The sequence below is a fragment of the Chanodichthys erythropterus genome, chromosome 22 (genome assembly GCF_024489055.1).
Source record: "Chanodichthys erythropterus isolate Z2021 chromosome 22, ASM2448905v1, whole genome shotgun sequence".
In the NCBI taxonomy this organism is placed as follows: domain Eukaryota; kingdom Metazoa; phylum Chordata; class Actinopteri; order Cypriniformes; family Xenocyprididae; genus Chanodichthys; species Chanodichthys erythropterus.
In genome coordinates this window covers 19,673,485-19,696,995 of record NC_090242.1, presented here as the reverse complement: position 1 = coordinate 19,696,995, position 23,511 = coordinate 19,673,485, and the positions used below count along the sequence as shown (strand labels likewise).

Below are 23,511 nucleotides of genomic sequence, written 5' to 3'. Positions count from 1 at the left end.
TTCTCCCTCCCTCTCTGCACACACACATACTGTACACGCACACTCTCACATAGACTGCAACAAAGACGTGCAAAGAAACTTGTGAATATGCATGATATACTGTATTAGCATATAATTTAACTGGAAAGAAATACACAAAGATGCACACAGAGCTGTGACGTGCACAGACCTCCGCGGGGGCAGGGGTGAAATTGCGTCCTGGAGAGTGGGGTGTAGAAAATTTGGTAGAAATCGCGTTCCGGGTGTGGGGGGGATTGGAGTATGAAATGGGGTGCGGATAATATGATTTAAGCATGGCTGATTTAAACAGTGTCACTGTATCCACCTCCCAATGCTCACTTCCCTATATCCTGCCCGTCAGTCACGTTACACTCTTTCTTTCCACATCCATTATTAATGTGTGTTGTGAATTAATGATGGTTTGTATCATGCAGGGCGTCCTGTTTTATACATGATCTCTATTAGCAGTGGCTGGGCAGAGTGGAGAGCCACATGGGTCTAGTTGGATGAGGCACAATGATCTGAATGTTTTATTAGGTTTTGGGGTTCACAGGAGGTGCTGTTCTGCTGCTTTCAAACTTCAGACCAGAATAAATGGAAGCTGAACAGGTTCCTTAATTTTTCTTAAACACAGTGACAGATGAGCTCATAATATTGTTGATGATGTGGAGAGGGTCTCACCTTAAGCAGAAGGTGGTATTTAAGCACTCTCTGCATAGGGACAACCAGAAGATCCTGCAGTTTGAACTTCCCCTCCTGGACTTTCATGGTACACTCCTGTAAAGTAAGTTTGTTGCAACAGGTGAACAGTTTTTAAAAGGAAACTCAGAACAAATACAGAATAAAAAAAAAATGCGACTTTATACAGCATTGTCTTCTCTTCCGGAATCCTTTCCATTGAATTGATTCCACTGAATTGATTCCATTGAATTGATTCCACTGAATCCTTTCATCTGTCGGCGTTGGTAATGCGTCGTTGTTTTTGGCGATTAGGACATCCGCGACATGCACACTTATGCACCATTTTAAAAAAATAGCTTGAATACAGCATGCATCTTCCTCAGACTGTAAAAGAAACTCTGGCGCACCAGATAACACGTCAGCAGCGTCTTACGTCAGCAGTGCGCTGCAGGTTCACTGAACCAGAGTCGTGAACCCAGATGAACAACAGACCCGGAAGAGAATACAATGCTGAATAAAGTCGTAGTTTTTGTTATTTTTGGACCAAAATGTATTTTAGATGCTTCTATCTAACCCATTGATGTCACATGGACTACTTTGATGATGTTTTTATTAACTTTCTGGAAATGGACAGTATACCGTACATACATTTTCAATGGATGGACAGAAAGCTCTCGGACTACATCTAAAATATCTTAAACTGTGTTCTGAAGATAAACGGAGGTCTTATGGGTTTGGAACGACATGAGGGTGAGTCATTAATGACATAATTTTCATTTTTGGGTGAACTAACCCTTTAATGGTTATGGTATTTGTTTTTTCTTTGTAATAGAATAGCGTATACTATGGAAACCAGTTTATAAAATAAATTAAAAAATGTGAATTTTTATCTTACAACTGCAACTTTATATTTTCATAATTGCAACTTTATATCTCACAACGTGACCATTTCATATATTAAACACAATTATCTTTTTTTCCTACTCTGAGGTGGAAACATAATTTTTTAAATCAAAAATTTATTTCATGTTGTCTACAGTGTATAAACTGTAAAACATGTTATCTTTTCCTCTGCATGGTGGATTAGTGATCTTCACTTTATGTGTTAATCTCTTCATTTTTAATCTCCTTGTTCTTATGTGACAAATAAGCAAGGAGGACGGACAACTCAAATGTCACGGTTGACATTCAGAATGGACTGAGGAAGAGGTTCATCATCTCCATGACTATGAATGACTCCACTTCCCTCCTGATGAAGGATCTCAGACTAATCCACTATAAGAGGCTCTCGTTTCTTTCCAAGAGGTCTTGTAACTGCGCTCTGAATGGACTATACCAGATTACAGACCCCTTCTTGTGTGTGAGATAACAGGGTGATAATTATGTGAATTTGTCAACAAGTGTGTCCACAATTGTGGTAGCTGTGATTTCATCTGTAATCTTCTCTAATCCCGCCTGGAAATAATGGCTTCTCTTGCCAGTATTTATTTTTGAAGTCATTAAAGTAAATCACACTGCATCAAACTGGCAGGCACAAAACAGCCCTGTAGTCTTTGCATCCTGAACAGCATTAGCAGAGAGCAAAATTAGTTCATGTCCCAAAACTGTCAACAGCAGTCTGCTGGGAGCGAACACTGTGCTGGGGCTGACCACTGGAGCGGTCTCTGGGAGAAAGAGCTGTAAAAAGAGTCTCTTTGTGCAGTGTCTCTGCTTCAGCACACTTCACTGACTGATGAGAAATACATTGTGAAACCTGCACATTGTTTAGTAGATTTTGAGCATGATTCATTTCTTGAGGTTTCAAACTTTAAAAAATAAAAAAGAAAAAAGAAGAAAAATGATAAAAGTTTGAATTCAAATGATATATATAAGATATATACACCATTGTCATGAAGGCATGTATGTGGTCTGCAACAATGTTTAGGTAGGTGGCATGTATCAAATTTACATCCACATGAATGGCCAGACCAAGGGATTCCCAGCAGAACATTGCCGAGAGTATCACAATCCCTCCACTGGTGTCCCAAGTTCCATCCTGTTGCCATCACTTCCCCAGGTACACAGCACACCCATACATGGCCAACCCCTTGATGTAAAAGAAAACCGGACTTATCGGACCAGACATCTTCATTGCTCCAAGGTTCAGCTCCGATGCTCACTTTTAACGGTGGAAAGGGTTATCATAAGCACTCTGACATGTCTGCAGCTACGCAGCCCCATGCACACTGCATGTTCTGACACATTCCTACCATAACCGTCATTAAAATTTTGTCCCATCTCGGACCAGACGGTATAGCCTTCATTGCCCTCGTGCATCAATGGGTATTGGGTGCCCAACACCTTGTTGCCGGTTTGTTGTTTGTCCCTGCTTGGACCACTGTTGGTAAACTCTCACCACTGCTGACTTAGAGCAATTAACAAGCCTTGCCGTTTCAGACATACTCTGAACCAGTCGCCTTGCCATAACAATTTGGCCCTTGTCAAAGTCTCTCAGATCTTTATTACTGCCCATTTCTCCTTCATCCAACACATTGATTACTAGAACTGATTGTTTGCTTACCATCTGATCTACAGATCTTAATATTAATATGTGGCCTTGTTAGGAACTGATCACCGATATTCACAGTGACTGCTCATCTGTGTGTGTTTGTGTGTGTGTGTATGTATATATATACTGTACACTGCTCTACACTGCCCATTTGTGGTTCAGTTTCAGTAAAAGTAAATATAGGAAGTTGCAGGTTGCATATAATGATGCACTTCGCATGTTATTAAAGGTCCCTCGATGGACAAGTGCCAGTCTGTTATTTGTTCAAAATAATGTTCCCACACTAAGTGCGGTGATTCGGAATTTTGTGTATACATTTATGAAGCGCCTTGAGCTCTCACACAATATAAATGTTTTAACAATGCCTGAGCAGAGCACTGTCAGATTTAGCTCTGAGCTCTGGAGACACTGGAGAAAGTACTTATACGTTTCCTGATTTACTATTGTACTGTGTTGTTATATTGTTATTGTCTCTTTGTATTGTTTTAAATGTTTTATTCTATGGACCTTTTATGAGTCTGAAATAAAGTTTTGAATTGAATTGAATTGAATATATATATATATATATATATATATATATATATTATATATATGCACACACGCACACACACACACACACACACACACACACACACACACACACACACACACACACACACATTATTTATTATTTATATCTTTTGCTGTAATGTGTCAGTAGGAAATATCAGTTTACATTTCCAAACATTCCTTTTGCCATTAATTGTAATAATGAGCATTAAAACACATTAAAATATACAATATTAGACTATTCAAATTCAAGCACTTCTACTTATTGACACTACTAAATAGCATCTGTGTACCATACATTAATATCAACGGAGGGGTCTGATTATATTAAGAGCCTACCTCCACTTTACACTTGACATCTTCTCGTGTGGCAATCAGCTCATCCAGTGTCTTCTGAGCATTCTCCATATGGCTGCAGTACTGGCCATAGATGAGCAGTCTACAAAAGAAAAATCAAAAGATTGATACAATGCACCTATGATGACATTCAGATCGTTTCTCAATTTGGGTTCTTAAAGGGATCCCCTGGTATTAAGATTTGTATGGCTTAATATAACATAAATGATGTCTCTTACTGAAATATGTAGTAGAAAACCCATGAAAGATTGACGTTATTTTAAAAAATCCATAACATATTTGGACAATGGAGCACCATTTTGTTTGCATTCTATGTCGATGACGTCAGATGGCTGCACTCTGTCAGCTACTTACATTACTATATGACTATTTTTACTGCAACACAACTTGGAATATAATATACGATGCCACATTGCGCAGCTTTTGGTTGTAATTTTCAGTCGATGAGCCACAAGAGAAGCGACGTAAGTCTTTACAGCTTTACTAGCGATAAGAAGAGGAGAAAAGATTGGGAAGTTGTGGAATATGTTATGGATTTTGTTAAATAACGTAAATCTTTCATGGGTTTTCTACTACATATTTCAGTAAGAGACATCATTTACGTTATATTAAGCCATACAAGTCTTAACACCAGGAGATCCCTTTAAAAGATCTTGCATCCTTGTGTTCTCCTACTACTTCATCATCATTACTCTTCAAAGTACATTTCCAATACTCAAAATATGTCAATATGTCATAACCCAAACATTAAATATACATATTCATTTATACAAACACTCATGTGAAATAAAAATACATCAAATAAAAACAATAATTTAAGTACATTTTGTAATAGATTATGACATCTATGATGTTATGGATGGATGGATGGATGGTGTGGTCCCACTGCCTAATATGTGCTGAATGCTCAGTTGAGCAACAAGATCACAGCACATCTCAGTTCTCACAAAGATGCGTTCTGTGTCCTCGTGCCCTTCAGACTTCGTTCTTTCAAGGTAGTCTGGCAAGACTGGTCTCCATTAAAATGTAAGTCTGTTTTTTGCATTCTTAGAATTGAGAAACAGCCTTAGTACTCAGTCTCATCATATTAATAAAATAGTTACATTATATGGAAAACACGATTTGCATATAAATAAATTAATTGGGGTTTGGAACAACATTGTCATCATGTCAGAATGATGAAAGAAGTTTCAACTATCTTTGGGTTAATCTTATTTTTTACTTGAATCTTTGAAATCATTCAAAAGAAACAAAGTCTATGCTACAAGTGATAAACAGACAGTCGGTGTTACATGATTTCATAATAGAACTACATCTGTTGTGCTCTCTTTATCGAATGAATCTGAGTGAAGCATTTTGATGGATTCTGGATTGTGTACAAGTTAATTCGGGCCACTGAGAACATCAAGACACATTTATTAGATTGCACAATGGACTCCTGATAGTGATCAACACATTCTGGAAGCAGCTCAAAGTAATCTAGCCTAGATGATGGCACCACGTGTGGCACAGATTTCTGCCTCTGATTTAAGTAGGACACTGGCATAGTTGGCATGCTCAAACACTTGGATACTCTTGGGTTGCCTGACTTTTAATTCTGGTCTTGGTTAAGCCAGTTTCACTTTATAAGATATAGTCATTGCTTAGTTTTCCTTGATAAGAAAAATAAACTGCCTGTTATCCCATTTTCCCCATAAATTGCCAGAATCCCAAAAAAGAAAGATAAGAAAGATAAGTGGTCTGATCAAATTAAGATATGTTTTATCTAAATCCAAACTGGATTATCTACTAATGAGGGCAAATTGCATCTGGATAGGGTCGAATGAATGGATGATCAAATCAAATTCAGCTCATTAAGTGTGGTCTATGAAGTGTTATAACCTCACCTCTATATGTTGACATGAGCCACCCGCTACTGTAAAGAGTGCAAAGCTAACTGAAACTGTAGTCTTGAACTGAAAAGGGGTCTCCCCTGCTGCTCTGTTCAATGTCTGGGCTTCCGTGCCCTTGGGCTAAGCAGGCCTGATTAAAGGCTAATCTGGAACAAGAGAGATGGCTTGGTTCCTCATGGAAATGGACTGATGGAGATTAATGGTGGCCTCGCTCAATTATGAGCTAAAAAGCACATTCAACAGCATATTAAAAATGCGGGAGCAGGTGTCGGGAATTAGCTGTAATAACAGATGTCACAGACATAATTGAACATGAAGGTCTTCTTTACAAGGCAATTTCCAGATTAAATGTTTCAGGTGCCTCGTAAAAAGGACTGCAAGGGAGAGACATGCTCAGCGCAGGACACTTGAAACAAAGCAAGAATAATGAAAAAGGAATCTTTAGTCAAGTAAAGAACAGGCTGCAATGCCTCAGTATTTATTAGCCTCATTATATATATCATGGGGCGTGACATTAATAAGTGTATTAATATGTTGTGTGCTGCATTTTTAATATATAAATGCAGCCTTGGTGAGCATATGACACTTTCAAAAATGTGCGGTGGTGGTGGTGGGGGACTTGTTTGTTCAGCACAACCCACAAATGTTCAATTGGATTGAGATCTGGGAAATTTGGAGGCCAAGTCAACATCTCAAACTCGTTATTGTGCTCCTCAAACCATAACTGAAGCATTTTTGCTTTGTGGCAGGGCGCATTATCCTGCAGAAAGAGGCCACACCCATCAGGGAATACCGTTTCCATGAAAGGGTGTACATGGTCTGCAACAATGCTTAGGTAGGTGGTATGTGTCAAAGTAACATCCACGTGGATGGCAGGACCCAAGGTTTCCCAGCAGAACATTGCCCAAAGCATCACACTGCCTCTGGCCAGCTTGCCTTCTTCCCATAGTGAATCCTGGTGCCATGTGTTCCCCAGGTAAGTGATGCACACGCACGCAGCCATCTATATGATGTTAAAGAAAATGTGATTCATCAGACCAGGCCACCTTCTTCCATTGCTCCGTGGTCCAGTTCTGATGCTCACGTTGGTGCTTTCGGTGGTGGACAGGGGTCAGTATGGGCACCCTGACTGGTCTGCGGCTATGCAGCCCCATACGCATCAAACTGCGATGCACTGTGTATTCTGACACCTTTCTATCAGAACCAGCATTAACTTCCTGAGCAATCTGAGCTACAGTAGCTCGTCTGTTGGATAGGACCACACAGGCCAGCCTTCACTTCCCACGTGCATCAATGAGCCTTGGCCACCCATGATCCTGTTGCTGGTTCACCACTGTTCCTTCTTTGGACCACTTTTGATAGATACTGACCACTGCAGACCAGGAACACCCCAAAAGAGCAACAGTTTTGGACATTCTTTGACCCAGTCGTCTAGCTATCACAATTTGGCCCTTGTCAAACTCGCTCAAATCCTTACACTTGCCCATTTTTCCTGCTTCTAACACAAACTTTGAGGACAAAATGTTCACTTGCTGCTTAATATATCACACCGACTAACAGGTGATGTGATGATGAGATAATCAGTGTTATTCACTTCACCTGTCAGTGGTCAAAATGTTATACCTGATCGGTGTATATTCAATTTATAGTTTATGTGAAGACACACATTTTTTATGTTTTAAGCTCACTTAAATTAAAAGTTGTATTTTTCAAACCAATTAGATGTTAAAAATAATGGCTTTCAATCATACTATTTTGTTGAATGGCTATAATTAATGCTTAAAATTGAGGGGGAAAAAACAATTTATAAGAGAAATTAGTAGAAGTACATTAGTAACATATATATTAGGGTTGTCAAAAAATAGTTTTAACGTGTTAACATATTTTTAAAAAGAATTAATAAATCGCATGCATTAACACGTTAAAAATATTTAACACAACATCCATTTTTTTCTGTCATCCTTTGCTGCACTACAGTATATGATCACTGTATCATTCCTTCAAGTGCTATTAAACCATTCAAGCACAAAGTGCTATTAAACCATTCAAGACACACACATACAAAAAAGAACTCAGATCTGGCACACGTCTGTGAAGTGGCTCTCTTTGAAAAACACCTGAAACATAATTTACCACTTTATTTATGAAAATATTGATCTGTAACACATCAACACAATGCAGCAAGATTCGAACATCAACACAGCGCACATGTGTGAGCGTTCACCACGACACATGCAACATTGTCAGCTCTCGTGTGAACACACTTTGGATAATATTATTTTGTAAATAAAGTGGTAAATTATGTTTTTTTTTTGCGCAAAAAAAGCACTTGCGTCACTTCATAAAATTGAGCTTAAACCACTGGAGTCACATGGAGTACCTTAATGATGTCTTTCCTACCTTTCTGAACTGAAGTGGTTGTGTTGGATCTCTATGGAGGAACAAAAAAGGGTGAGTAATTAATGACAGCATTTTAATTTTTGGGTGAACTAACTCTTTAACAAGTTAATTTATTTAATTAGTTACGGAAAAACTAATTTTCCCCACCCCAGACCTACAAAGGTCATCTTACATTTCATACAGTTGATTGGTAACGTGATGAGAAATGAGTCGGAATGTGCACGGGCTAATTACAAGCTACGGGCAAAATTAGTAAAAAATGTCAATTTTGGTCGAATTTGAGTTTTTCACTAAAAAAAGTTCAAGCCTCAAATAGCAATTAAACATCTAAAAGTATCTTTATTTGTATGTTTTTTTGAGATGAGTACCTTTCCTTTGTCCATGAAAAATGCAGTTTTTCTCTACTCGCTTCTCGACGACTGCTGCTTCATCTCAGCACAAGTTTGGTATCATTTTAAGGTGCAGTATGTGTGAATATTAAAGGGTTAGTTCACCCAAAAATGAAAATTGTCATTAATTACTCACCCTCGTGTCGTTCCACACCCATAAGACCTTCGTTCATCTCGGAACACAAATTAAGATATTTTTTGATGAAATCCGAGAGCTGTTTAGCAATTTAAACACCACTTTCAAGGTCCAGAAATGTAACGCATTAAAAATATTTTTATCCGTTATTTTAATTTTTTCCATTATATTTTATCCATTTTTCCCATCATCCTTTAGCTAGAGTTACATTATATGATCACGCTCTTATTTATGAAAATGCTTTTAAACCATTCAAACATGACAAGACACAAAAGAGAACGCAGTGTGGTAATGGCGCACGTCTGTGAATCTCCTGTCTGTGTGACAGACACACACGGATCATGTGCACAGAAAGCCACTTCAAACAGCACCCGCCGCATTGATTTCTCTTTCACACGTGAGTGGACAAAAACACACAAAATTGTGTTAAAATACCAGTTTCTGTATATTTCCCATCTCCTATGTTGTTTCTACATTAATTTGGAGATTAAATGTGAAATTAATACAATATAATATCATATATAAAATATATATATTTTTAATTGATTGACAGTATATATATATATATATATATATATATATATATATATATATATATATATATATATATATATATATATATATATATATATAATACACACACACATTGGCTTGACATTAACACCCGCCAACCCGCCAAATGCGGGTAGACTTCAGCTGTGGCGGGAAGGAGAGCCACTCCAACTAGCCACTTTGGTGGGTTGAATATAATTTCAGCCTACAGCCAAATGAAAGGTAGCCAAGCTCGTTGTGTCATAAAATTACAATTCAATCACAATTCTTTATCGATTAACTTGTTGTTAGTGAAGGCGGGATAGGCAGAATTGTGCTGAATGACACACAACAGAAGCACTCTCAGTTCTCCTTGCGCCTGAATAGTCAAATACACGCACACACAGATGTCAAAATGCCCATTGTGTGGAGTAGGCTATCGCGTGAATACAGCCGGTTATGGCTTAAGTGGACGTAAACACGTCGACAGTCAAGACAAAGCAGGTTACTTATGATATTAAACAAAGTCCCAGCTTTCTAACTGTGTAGTTTTTTAAGAACTTCAAACAATAAAAAACGTTTAATAAAAATGTTTAATAATGTTTAATAAAAAATAATTAATGTGTCGTGACAGATTGCTGTACCGCCTCAGCTCAAGAGGCTCGTAAATAGATCATCACTTCCTACTAGTTCATTTATAGCATCAAATAAACATGAATGAACATGAGAAGGAATGTTGTTTCAAACGCAGAAAGATTTCAATTTAAGTCCACCAAGGTTAATCTTCTAACTCGACTGCTTTGTCAGACAAAATGGCGGATTCGGGGTTCTGATTGGTTAGATTGCGTGTCACTCAAACTCCCAGCGAAGGGTCAATTAAATACCTGTCTGTCATTAATATTAATCAAAAAACAAAAGATGTTAAATAAATGTATACATGTTAAATAAACCTACTGTATCGGATCTGTAAATTTACTATTTGTAATTTGCATCTTTGTTCTTTTTATATAGCCTAATAAAAATAACATATGAAATTTCTCATACTATGCATATTGCCCACCCCTTGCCCACCTGTACATACCAGCTGAAAAAAAGTTAATGTCAAGCCCTGTGTGTGTGTGTGTGTGTGTGTGTGTGTGTCCTACAGTCACTGCTGGAAAGGGTTCAAATATGCAAAAATGCTTGAAAACTGATGAATCTGCAGGAGCTGGAGGATTTTTCTGAAGAACAGAGCTCAGTTTAACTGCTCAGGACAAACAAGAGACTCATGAACAACCATCACAAAACATAAAAACAGTCGTGGATCATCAGGTAACCACACACAGTATTGAGAATCAATGGTTCACATACTTATGAATGGGGTTATTTTAATAAATTCAGCTATTGTTTTGTCTTGTGAACTAAACGCAAACATCTTTTATGTAAAATATCTAACTCAGGACAGTACTAAATAAAAAAATAACATGCATTTTTTTATTATCCCTCTTATTTTATTAAAATAATTCTCATTTTCACAGATTCTGCAAGGGGTTCACATACTTTTTTATACCACTGTATATTATATATATATATATATATATATATATATATATATATATATATATATATATATATATATATATATATATATATATATATATATTAAAACTGTATCTAAAACCCCATCACTAAAAAAATCCCTGCACATGAGTAAAAAACTTTTCAACCATGTCCAATAGGTACTATTATATTTCAAAAAGGGTATCTGTGTTTTTTTCCCTACCATCTCTATTCACAGTGATCTAATAGATGTCCTTTCAGACAAGCACTCAGGCCATGCTTTGTCCATCTGTGCTAAGCATCTACTGGTACTAAATTAGCTAACATCACATTATTGATGAAAAGAATTCTTACAAGCACTAAAAATATATGGTGAAGTGTGGCATACACATTCAGCGAGCAGATTTGATTAGAAAGCTATGCTCTTTCAAAATGCTCTTTCATTCAGGGTTGTACTCAGGACATGCATTAGTGTGCAATGGACATCACTCTTTTATGACCCAGTAATTATGTGTTTAAATGCAACTGGTAGTAGAAGTGAAACATATTAACAACCAGAAGCAATGCACATCAGCAGTGTAACCTCAAGGAATGTGCTCTTTATGAAGCTAATTCCATTGACTGATCCAGCTTGGAGTGCTAAACACTTGGCCTCAACTTTCCCAAAGGCATCAGAGTTGTAAGATAAAGGTGCTGAAATAAAAAGAAATGTTGCAATTTGTGTTGCCACCGTCTTGTTGGCTTTGTGATGCCAACCAAGCTTAGACATTCAACAACCTGGCAACTGCAATGGCAAAACAGTCAAGGATATTCAGGCTCTTCTCCAGAAGTTCATCCTGGTTTCCACCACCTTTGGCACTCCAGACTGTGAGAGTGGGATGTGACCGAGATGGAAAGCGAGAGAGAGTGGGGAAAAAAGCCCTGGGTTGCTTAAGTGTGAATATTCCCCAGGGTGAAAGCCTTTGCCATCGCTGTGTAAACACATGCTCTTTGAATTCATCTCTCTTCCGAGGCTATCGCCCGCCGCACCAAGTTTCTCATTATGGCAAAGCTGTCATGCATGTTATTTCACAGAAAATACAATTTGGTATAGACGCTCTCCTTCCAGTTTCCATCTGTCTATTGGAAAAGACCGGGGCCGGCGAGCAAAATGCAAAGCAAAGTGGAAGTGACAGGCCGGTGAAAGAAGTAATAGTCTCTGACATGAGGCATTGAAGACCCCTCACCTTCACTTTAACAGCCTGCACGGAGTAAATAGTGGCTCATTCTCAACGCAAACCAACTTATAATGTTCTGCAGTAACTCTGAGCTCATTCCAGCACTATAACTTAAATTAGTTTGGAAATAACTATCAAAAAATTTCAGAGTTTAACAACCTCTACTGTGGTCTAAAAGCTGTGATTTGCCTTGCACTCTCGAGTCAGCGTCTTAAGAAAGCAGGATGCCAATTTAGTTTGAAACAAGATGGTATTTTCGCTCTTCAATATGCCCTTCACAGTGTCAACAACTTATGAAAAGCTTCTCAATTATTTAATTCTATGGAACGCAGCGCCGCAAAAGGTCACGGGGACTTACAAGAGGAGATAACAAAATTAATTAAAGGCAGCTGGGCTTTTGGAGCAATGGACGGAGGTGGGGAAGATAGCAGCCACACAACGGCCAAATCCCCTGGCCATTTCTCTCTTTGTTGAGAGGAAAGGGAGAGGGACTATGCATCACATAATGAAAAAGAGAAACATGCCAATCAGATGAAAAATGGCAAAGGCGAATGACGCAGTCCTGCTTTAATGAAATGAATAATTTGCCAAAAATACTCAGCGTTGTTTAATGCTTAATGTCACCAAATGTAAATATATCCTGGCAGATTTCATTGTGAAGAAAAAAACTTTTAGAAAAGCCGCCCACTCTTCTGCAAATGTATTGTCTTTTTTACAATTAAGATGTTTAACTGACTTTTCCTGCAAAGTACGGACCATATTTCGAGAATGTCTGAGAATTAGATAGTTCAAAGTGAATTGACACAGTGAGTGAGCATAAGATAAGATTTTTGATGGTGATGGAATATATAGACATGCAAACAGGTGAAGTAAGAAAGAAATCAAGCAGAAAGTGTAGTGATAAGGCACAGAGAGAGACGGCCATGCATGTCAGAACAGGGCCACACTGCTGCTATGTCGTGCCAAAGTGCATGTTAGTGTGAGCACCCACGGAAGACTGGCTCAATGAAATGACAGGCTCGGAATTATATAAACAAAAGAGTGCGAGCGAGAGAGGCGGTGCTGTCATGCCGACTCTGCGTGATGCTGCCCGCTGGGCTCAGGAAAGGGCCTTGTAATGGGCCAATTACCTATGCAAACTGACAAATGGAAACAATAGGGCTGTCTCCTCCATCCCTATTCTTTTCCTTGCTTTTTTTTTAGATCGATCCCCCTCACCAACTTTAAATAGCATATAAATACATTCTAACTGTGTTTGCTTCAGTTAATGGGTTAATATTATTATATAATATATAATTATTAATAATATAATATATAATTATTATATAATATAATATTATTAATATTATCACTGTGAAGCTGCTTTGAAAACCTGTATTGTAAAAAGCGCTATATAAATAAAGATGACTTGACTAATAAAAAAGTTTGAATCTTACAGAACATTGAGATTTTTTTTTGTCACAGCATGCTGCCATTACTGAAAATGAACCTGAAGCTTATCATTACCTACATCACAGTAATGTAGAGATCAGTCTCTCACTGTGAGAATGAAAATGCCCTCTGCAGTTGCTATGTTCAATGAATCTGATGCAGAACAAAGTCTATCTAGTGCCTATACCGTAATTCTCAACAGGAGAAAACATTTACCCACATTAGAGATAAGATATCTATGGATGTACTCAGGCGGAGGTTAAATTAGATGTCTACAGCAGAGAAGAAGATAAAAGAGGAACAAAGTCTTTAATGTGCATTAGAACAAGCGGATGCTTTAAAGAGCATACTAAAGGTTTTAGTCAACATGAAGTCAAAACCGACACATTAATGTAATGAAGTTATTTCAATAAAAGCAAAAAATATAGATCTGACTATAAGAAAAAATGAAAAATATAAAGAAACCATACTTTGTGCCCTTAAAGGCATAGTTCATCCAAAAAGTTAATTTAATAATTTTCTCACCCTTATGTAATTTCAAACCTGTATGAAATGACTTTTTCTGTGAAACACAAAGATATTTTGAAAATGGGACCTAGGATGTTTGGGTCACTTAGTATCACAATATCTTCTATTGTGTCATATGGGATTTGAATGGCATGAGGGTGAGTAAAAGTTGACAGAATTTAAATTTCTAGGTGAACTATTGCTCTGTGATTTTGGAAGCTTACTGCTAGTGATGATTATTTCAATCGATTTCCTCATTTTGTGTTAATCCCATTTATGCTTGGAGCTTATTATCTTTACTTTCAATAAACATAAACTTTAACCCATAGATATACAGTACACTACAATCACACATAAATTACATCTGAAGCAAGCCTAAAATAATCTTTGTGATTCTGAAAGTTTCAAAAATTTCATAAGGTCGCATGTAAAATTATAACGGTGACTTCCTCATAATCTGCATGTATAACAAAGAGAATTTTTATAACGCTTGTGTTTGAAAAGGCTGTATCCATAAAGATCATGATCTAAGAATTCTAGCAACATTAATTTCTAAGAACTTACTGCAAGGTCATCTGGCTGCTTAATAAACCAGAACACTAGACAAAAGTTCTCATCTCTGAGGACGCATACACTCTAATTGCAGGGAGGTCATAATTTTGTGATACACCTACTTGGTTTTATTAAGTAGGTCCCAGTTGGGATTAAAAAAACAAAAAACAAAAAAATCAGCAATTGTGCTTAGTACAGCAAGAACAGAACTCTTATACAGAAATGGATTCGGAGGGTCTTAGTAATGCCTGATAACGCACAGTTTAATGTAGTGTAGCATTACTAGAATAAGCTGACTGTTACAGGGCCTGTCATTTAGTCAGGCCTCAGTGTTTCTCAAACCAAAGGGAACTGCAGGGAAATTGCACATTACTGAGCTGAATCAGCAGCGGTCCCAGACCAGTGACCTGGGGTACACCAGGTACTGCTGCACACATTCAAACTTCAGAGAGAATATGAGTGGCTCATTTGCATTTTAATATAGTCTGCTGTGTATCTTAGAGTACAGTATTAAAGGAAGAGTTCACCCAAACATGAAAATTCATCATCAAATCTCTTCATTTACTAACTCTAATGCTTACTAACCCTAGTTTGGAAAAAGTTTGGAATGACACGAGGGTGAGTAAATGACAGAATTTTCATGTTTGGGATTTTTTTTCTTTAAGATACTGCTCTTTAAACCCATAGCTGTTTTTATGGGTTTAAAAAAACAAAAATAAAAAAATTCTGTAAAAAGGAAGAGACTGTATAGCAGCTGGCTAAATCCTCATTCTTTGGTAGATACAGAAGAAATGGTGTTATGATTTTACTAGATCCCCTGGGTATCCGTCATCCAACCATGGATGGAGTAGCTAAAACATTCTATATTATCTGGTTATTGATTTTTGATACAGCAGCTACAAGAGACAAAAAGAGCACTCAAAACAGGAAGTGTTCAGCTCTAATGCAGCAGACTCTTACAGACAGGTCTATTTTCTTTCTAAGCCCTGTGGGCTCTGATGAGGATTTATTTTAAAATAGCTGGGCTGCTGTGGTCAGGCCCTACTGGTGTGATGGATTTTTTTGGGGGTGGTCGACAGCAGCAAGACCTTACCTTCTTCAAGAGGCACTTGAGGTCATTTCAGCTCAACAGAGGCTTAAGGTGTTGACAAAAGGGTGAGATGTTATAACAGAGCTGACAGCGATAAACCCACATACTCTGTCAAGGTACTGACCTCTCCTTGAAGTCCAGAAAGATCTTTCCCAGGCCGTTGCCCCCGCTCACCATGGTCAGATCAATGGCCCTCAGCAGAGCAAAATGGACCTTGATGATATCCTGTGGAAACAAAGAATTGCTAACATCCATCCAAGCATTATTTATCTGTTTGTTGTGCCATACATTTTATTCCCCTCAGGAACATTCACTTGCTGTCAGACAAGTTTTTGCCTATATGTCTGGACTGCCAAAAGTTAATTTAGGAGCTCAACCTGACTAGCTAGCAGTTTTTCTCAAACAATTCATTCAAAAATGCTGATTCATTCAGGATTGAAACAAAGGTACTGATTGTGATTATCTGAACTTTGAACAACACCTTACAAAACTCAACCGACAAGTAACATGTCTCTGGAGTAATGCTGAGCTGACGCTTCACTTCATAGGAGATCAATGGTTAATAGGCATTCCCTCTCAATACACTCCATATAGCGCTCTTTGAGGTGAACAATGTCATAAACTTTGTTGGCCATTGAACAGATACAGCAACTGTTTCTGCTATGCACTGGTATTGCTGGTATTATCAAAGCTCTTATGTATCTGAAAGTATAGGCAATATCAGCTATTTGCATATTATGATGCATATTTTATATATCTTTTTTATATTATAGTTTGTACATTTTTTTTAATGCACTTTATTTTTAAAACAAACAAATATATAACTTTATAAATTTCAGGATCCTGCCACCTTGGTTGGTTTTATTTTTAGTTTGGTGACAGGATCCTGACACTCATGTTATTTGTCTTGTCCTTGTGTGAGCATACGGATTTGGTGGTGTTCTCTGGGCTGTGAACTCTTATGTCTTATGTTTTGGGTGTTTGTCTGAGCACATTGCTTCTGTCATGTTTGTTTGCCATGTGCTCTGCTGCCTTGTCTTGAGTGTTTGTCTGAGCACATGGCTATTTTCGTGTTTGTTTGCCATGTGCCTTTTACACATGGCTTTTGTTTGTTTCTGTGTGACATGTCTTATTCTGTCAGTCTGTATAATGGCCCCGCCCACTTGTTACCTGATTATTGGTTTTAGGGCTGCACGATTTATTGCGATTAAACCGCATGCAAATTGGCAAAGGCTGCAATTATTTCATGCGCAGCTTGTCAGAGCTGTATAGCTCTGTGATCAGTAGTAAATGCTTCTCCATATTCCTTGTTCTGTGTAAGAAGCCACCATCTCACAGAAGGATGCTCAACTGTTGTTATGAAGTGAGTTTGGAATAAAAACGTTATTAAATGTCTTTTGTTGGACAAGATGTTAATAAATGCTTCTCACATCTGGAAAGATGTTTGACGTGTGTTACTTTTTCCAATGTACATTATAAGTGACTCAAATTCACAGTGCTTTCAGATGGATTAGCATTTGGAGCCATAATTCACTGACAGTCTGGGGAAAATAAAAATAAAAATGATAATCGCACTAAAAATCCTTTGAACTAATTTGCACTAGGAAGTTCAATGTTATTTTTCGTATTGTGCGATAAATCGTGCAGCCCGTGCATTTTTACTTTATTGACAACCCTTGATAAGAAATATATTCTGAAAAATGTAAAAAAACATATAAACGTAAAATACAAATGTGAACAGTAAATGATCACTCACCTCTAAATTCACAAATATGGCCTCCATCTCCTGGGGCAGTAAGACTTGCTTCAGGGGGATCATATAATTCTAAAAATGTAAAATAGAAGAAAAAAAAAAAAATCTCACAAATACAAAAAGGCCATAAAAAAAAAAAAATCAGAACTGAATTTCAGAAATGAAAATGTATTCAAAGTCAAAACATACAATCAAACACATGTAATAAGATTGCTTAAACATTGTTGTGGTTTGGTACTTGTCTTTGACAAATAAAAGTCAGATACTATAGTGTGGCTGTGGGCAGGCTGTTCAAAAATATATTCAACCCTGTGAAATGTGCCTGACATTTCTGCCCCGTGACTGACCCCTGAGTCTGAAGGGCAAAGGGAGAACACACATCAAGAAAAGACCAGTTTTACACTGTAGCCTAAAACAATGCCAAGGCAGCCATTTGTTTACATTATTTTCCCAGACAACATGGTCTATGGTCTACATGACATCAGTCAAAAGGTAAAGTTTTTTCAGATGTTAATCGTTAATCTTTTAAAAGACTACAAATGCATTTTTTTTTATATCTGACTGATACCGATTTGCCAATAATTATTGTTAATTATTGCCCAATAACTGAGAAATGGAAGATATATTTATTAATTCTATAATATTTTGTCTAAATAAATTAAAAACACTAAAAACTAAAATTATTAGATTAAAATGTGAATTTAGGAATTTGCTAAAGACTATATTTAACTGTTATTAAATTATTAACAAAGGTAATCTAAATATAAAAATGTGGAAATGAGAATGAACAATTGAAAATGAAAATCTTTTCATTCTAATATAGGCCATTAACTGTTATGGTACAGATATACTGTGCATCCCTATTTCTTTTTTCCTTTGGAATAACATGCACCAATAATTTGTGCACAATAAAACTTTGTATTAATTCCACAGGCCACCGAAGTACACTTGTCACCTACTGTATGGCTCAGTTCTCATCTTTTGTCCTCTACCTCCATCTATTTTAAGTTACCTAACTGTCCTCGGAGAACCTTAGCAAGACCTTGACCCAGTTCCAGGCTTTTATTTCCACTCTCTCTAGCTCTAAGACTCGCTACTTTTCCCCCATTACCTTCTCAATGTCCTCCAGTGTCTTGTAGTACTTTGCCTCGGTCTCCTGAATCTCCACCAAGCAGCAGTTTCTCTTATCATCTTCTGTCATGCCCATTTTCTGTTATGGGAAGAAGTAAAAAATACACAAATGATGTTGGTATCATCCTGCAGGATGCCAGCTCAGAACATTTAAACACCTGCACAAGGTGCCAAACTGTTATTCAAAAGAATTCAGGTCACAATCAGGATGGCCAAAGCGCACTACAGTAAAAGACAAAGGTGGACAGAGTATTTCACAACAAAACCTCAAGGGAAACATTGACAAGGAAGCAAGAACAAGAGTTTAGTCTTTCATTCATTCAAAACAACATACACGTCTAAGTCTAAAGCACACACACACAAAACTGTAGGAAAGTCATAAATGTGGTTTTGATGAATTAAATGAGGTCAATTCACAAAACAATAACAACAGAAAATGATCTAATAGAACATGATGCATTTGATTAAGCATAATCGATGGCTCTTGGTGTAATGCGATCAGGTTTGAACATCTGGGCCTGGTGGTGCACGAGGCCAAAGCAAACTTGCCCACATCCAGAGAAATTTAAGATCATAAACAATTGTTTCATTAGAGAGCAAGATGGCCAAAAAAAATCGGGATCTTTCCAAAGGGCCGGCTAGCAACAATGAAAGCAGTCAATATTGGGAAAGGCAAATATATCTGTGACTTTGACTGACTAATGTGAAACTCCAGTGCCTATTGTAGTAAAAGATAAAGAAGCTATAATTTGTGAAAAGACAAAAAAAATTTCAGAATCACATCTGTCTTGGTCTCTGACACTCTTTTTCCACCATTTTCTCTTCTCTCCCTCATTTAAGTTGCTGTATTTGCCCCACTGAGAGTCTAATGTGTCCTTGTTGTAGCATCTGTCTGATGACACAGATTGTGAGTTTCCGTCTGAGTGTGTATGTGTGTGTATCTATGTGCGTGGACCCAGCAGTTTTCTGTCTGCAGAAGAGATTTCCTCCCTCGTGGGTTTAAAATAACCTAACATTAGCTCACTCAGTGAGACAGCACACACTTTAAACTCAGACGGACATCAGAACTGAGTCTGCCTCCCCTCCTTCTCATTTCTAGCAAAGGAAGAAAGAAGCTAGTGTTGGGTATCGAGAACCAGTTTTATTTTAGCACCGTTTCTAAATTTGATAATTTGTTACATTTCCATAAAGATTTTCTCAGCACAAGCCCTTTACCAGGAGCGTTTTGTCCAAGGAGGCAAGGGAAGCAGTGCCTCCCCAAAAACATAGGATAAGAATATAATCCATATTGCAAAAATAAAGCAACGCAAGTATTACAAAATGTGACATTAAAAAGTCACTCTTTTTCTTAAGTAACACTGTCCAACAGTGACACCCGCAGGTAAAGTTACAGCGGGAGTCCGTGTCTCTCATGCCTCCTCTCAGCTCATAGAGAATCAACAGACACCCTAAAGCTTGCGGTGGGTTTTGTGGAGCGTAACTGAGAATGAATGGGGGAAAGTCACGTGAGAGGAGGCAATGCCTCCATTGCGTTATGACTGGATGTGATTGGTTATGATTGGATATGATTGGTTTGTGTGATAAATCCCGCCTCTTGTTTACATGTGCATTCCGTCATGTGATGACTAATTAAACAGTGAGTGAACAGCTCACCCACTTAGATATCACCACTTTATGTTACGTCAAAATCAACATGATGACTGGGAGGTGGGGGGTTAGTGAGCAATCAGCTTGTTGAAATTAAAGATTTGTATCTGTGACAGTGTTTACCAAGCATGACTGATGATCTGAAAACAAGTTGAATATTAAAAAGAACAGCTGAACATCAATACTCAAAATATATTGTGTACATTTTTACTGCCTTTAGTTACTATTTTGGAATAAATGTAGAAATGCTTATAACACTAACTTAATAAGATTGACTTGGTTTTAATAAATATAACAATGCAATTACTGTTCTATTTATTAAAACCGAGTCAATCTCATCAAATCTTATAAGCATTTTTACATTTGTATTGTATTACAGTTGTATTTGGTTTCTTTTTTCTTTTTATTTAACAAGGAAAATGTGACGATGTTAATGGGTTAGTTCACCCAAAAATGAAAATTCTGTCATTAATTACTCACCCTCATGCCGTTCCACACCCGTAAGACCTTTATTAATCTTCGGAATGCAAATTAAGATATTTTTGTTGAAATCCGATGGCTCCGTGAGGCCTTCATAGGGAGCAATGACATTTCCTCTCTCAAGATCCATTAATGTGCTAAAAACATGTTTAAATCAGTTCATGTGAGTACAGCGGTTCAATATTAATATTATAATGTGACGAGAATATTTTTGGTGCGGCAAAAAAAACAGACAAAAAAAAACAACGACTTCTATAGTGATGGCCGATTTCAAAACACTGCTTCAGGAGGCTTCGGAGCATTATTAATCAGCGTGTCAAATCAGTGGTTCGGAAAGTTCGCAAAGTCACGTGATTTCAGCAGTTTGGCGGTTTGACACATGATCAGAATCATGATTCGACACAGAAGAATCATAACACTCTGAATCTTCCTGAAGCAGTGTTTTGAAATCGGCCACCACTAAATAAGTAGTTATTTTGTTTTTTTGCCGCACCAAAAATATTCTCGTCACTTTATAATATTAATATTGAACCACTCTACTCACATGAACTGATTTAAATATGTTTTTAGTACATTAATGGATCTTGAGAGAGGAAATGTCATTGCTGGCTATGGAGGACTCACTGAGCCATTGGATTTCAACAAAAAATATCTTAATTTGTGTTCCGAAGATTAACGAAGGACTTACGGGTGTGAAACGGCATGAGAGTGAGTAATTAATTACAGAATTTAGATTTTTGGGTGAACTAACCCTTTAAGAGTAAGTAACTTACACATGATTTATAATAAATAAATAAACAATAAACTATGGCGGACTTTGCCTCCTCATTTCAGAACACCACGGCAAGCTACTGCGCTTTACATATGGAAGGGGGGAATCTCCTAAAACACCACCAATGTGCAGCATCCACCTGGATGATGCAACAGCAGCCATATTGTACCAGAACGCACACCACACACCAGATAATTGGTGGAGAGGAGATGGAGTGATGAAGCCAATCAGTATATATATATATATATATATATATATATATATATATATATATATATATATATATATATATATATATATATATATATGGGGATGATAGGAGGCCACAGTGATGGACAGAGGCCAATGGGCAAATTTTACACCACTACTCTTCATCATGGTATTTTTAGTGACCACACCTCGCTTCTCATCACTTCTCATCTGAAGGATGGTGCTTTTTGACAGTATAGTGTCCCCATTACTATACTGGGGCGTTAGGAACCACAGAGACCACAGGGTGAGCAGCAGCCCCTGTTGGCCTCACTAACACCTCTTAGTGTTACACTGTGTACACTGTAACACTTCTTAGTGTAAGACCTTAACCTAGTTTTCCCAGGAGGTCTCCCATCCAGGTCCTGACCAGGCTCAACCCTGCTTAGCATCAGTAGGCAACCAATCTTGGGCTACAGGGTGACAGCTACTGGCTTAAATTTCCAAGAACTGTTGATTTGTTAGACACACATTTCAGTTCCGCTTACTGATTCCTGGTCGTGAATTTCAATGTGATTTTAAACCATTCAAGCACAATAAGGAAGAGAACTCAATTCAGCACTCACACACTGTTTTCTGTGGTGTGCACACATTTAAAGTGCGTGCAAAAAAAAAAAAAAAAACCCTCTCATGTAGTTTGTAGTTCTTTTTTTGCATCCTCGTGTGCTTGAACAAATAAATGCACACAAAATTATGTTAAAATATCCCCATAAACACAGTAGATTTTGTCTTAAGTGAATGTAAACAATTGAGAAAGACAAAGTATGTGTAACAGTATATTGGCTCCATGCATTTGGCCTTAAAGTGACAGCAGGCTAATAAACCTGTTGCCGTCTGTCCTTAATGTTAATCAAAGAACAAAAGAAAAAAAAAACATGCTGATCTAGACTGAATATCTTTTGTAACTTAATAAGGATTAATTTTATTTATAAAAAGAAAATTATTAGTGCTATCAAGGGCTGCCCCCTAATAGTCGACTAATCTTTAGTCAACAAAAATAGTTTTAGTCACAGGAAGAAAAAAAAATCCACAGGAAGTGGCGAAGTCTCGCTGTCTGTGACAGACAGATAATTTACAGTTGGTCTATGTGGTAATTACAGTACATTGGACAGGACATCCAAATGCTCGCCTATCATTCATCGACCTCAAATATGGCTTATCATCTGAAACGTTAGTAGTAGCAACTTTACATGGCCGCTCGCTTTAACGTTAACCTAGAAAAATGTGGGCTATTCAAGTGTTTGCGCAGAATATGAAAACTGAATAGTAGCACATTTAATGTATGACAGCTAACATGGAGGCGCCAGTGCGATCACTTGCACTTAAAATACTCTGATACTCTTAAAATACAGATAAGGGTAATACATCTTTTGTTCATCAAAAAGGAAAAGTCTGACATCATTTACTCAGCCTCATGTTGTTCCTAACCCATATGACTAACTTTTATCCACTTGAACATAAAGGCAGATGTTTCACAGAATGTTCATGCTTCTCTTTTCCATAAAATTCCAAAAAGGATAAAAAGTACTATTAAAGTACCATTTCAAGTCTTCTGAAGTCAACAATAGTTTTGTTTGTGGAAAACAACCAAACATTTTGGTAACACTTTACAATAAGTTTTCATTTGTTAACATTATTTAATGTATTAACAAACATGAAT

At 37.4% G+C, this 23,511-nt stretch overlaps 1 protein-coding gene across 4 annotated transcripts in view; it reads right to left on the bottom strand.

The window, feature by feature from the left end:
* The window catches only part of vav2 (vav 2 guanine nucleotide exchange factor), a 206,121-nt gene that overhangs the window by 17,195 nt on the left and 165,415 nt on the right, over positions 1-23,511 (bottom strand). For all 4 annotated transcript variants that reach the window (XM_067375592.1, XM_067375589.1, XM_067375590.1 and 1 more), the window contains exons 6-10: positions 18,684-18,782; positions 17,576-17,644; positions 15,944-16,044; positions 4,118-4,217; positions 682-777 (exon numbers count right to left, since the gene is read on the bottom strand). In XM_067375592.1, coding sequence (XP_067231693.1) covers positions 682-777; positions 4,118-4,217; positions 15,944-16,044; positions 17,576-17,644; positions 18,684-18,782 — 465 coding nt within the window. The remainder of the gene's footprint in view (positions 1-681; positions 778-4,117; positions 4,218-15,943; positions 16,045-17,575; positions 17,645-18,683; positions 18,783-23,511) is intronic.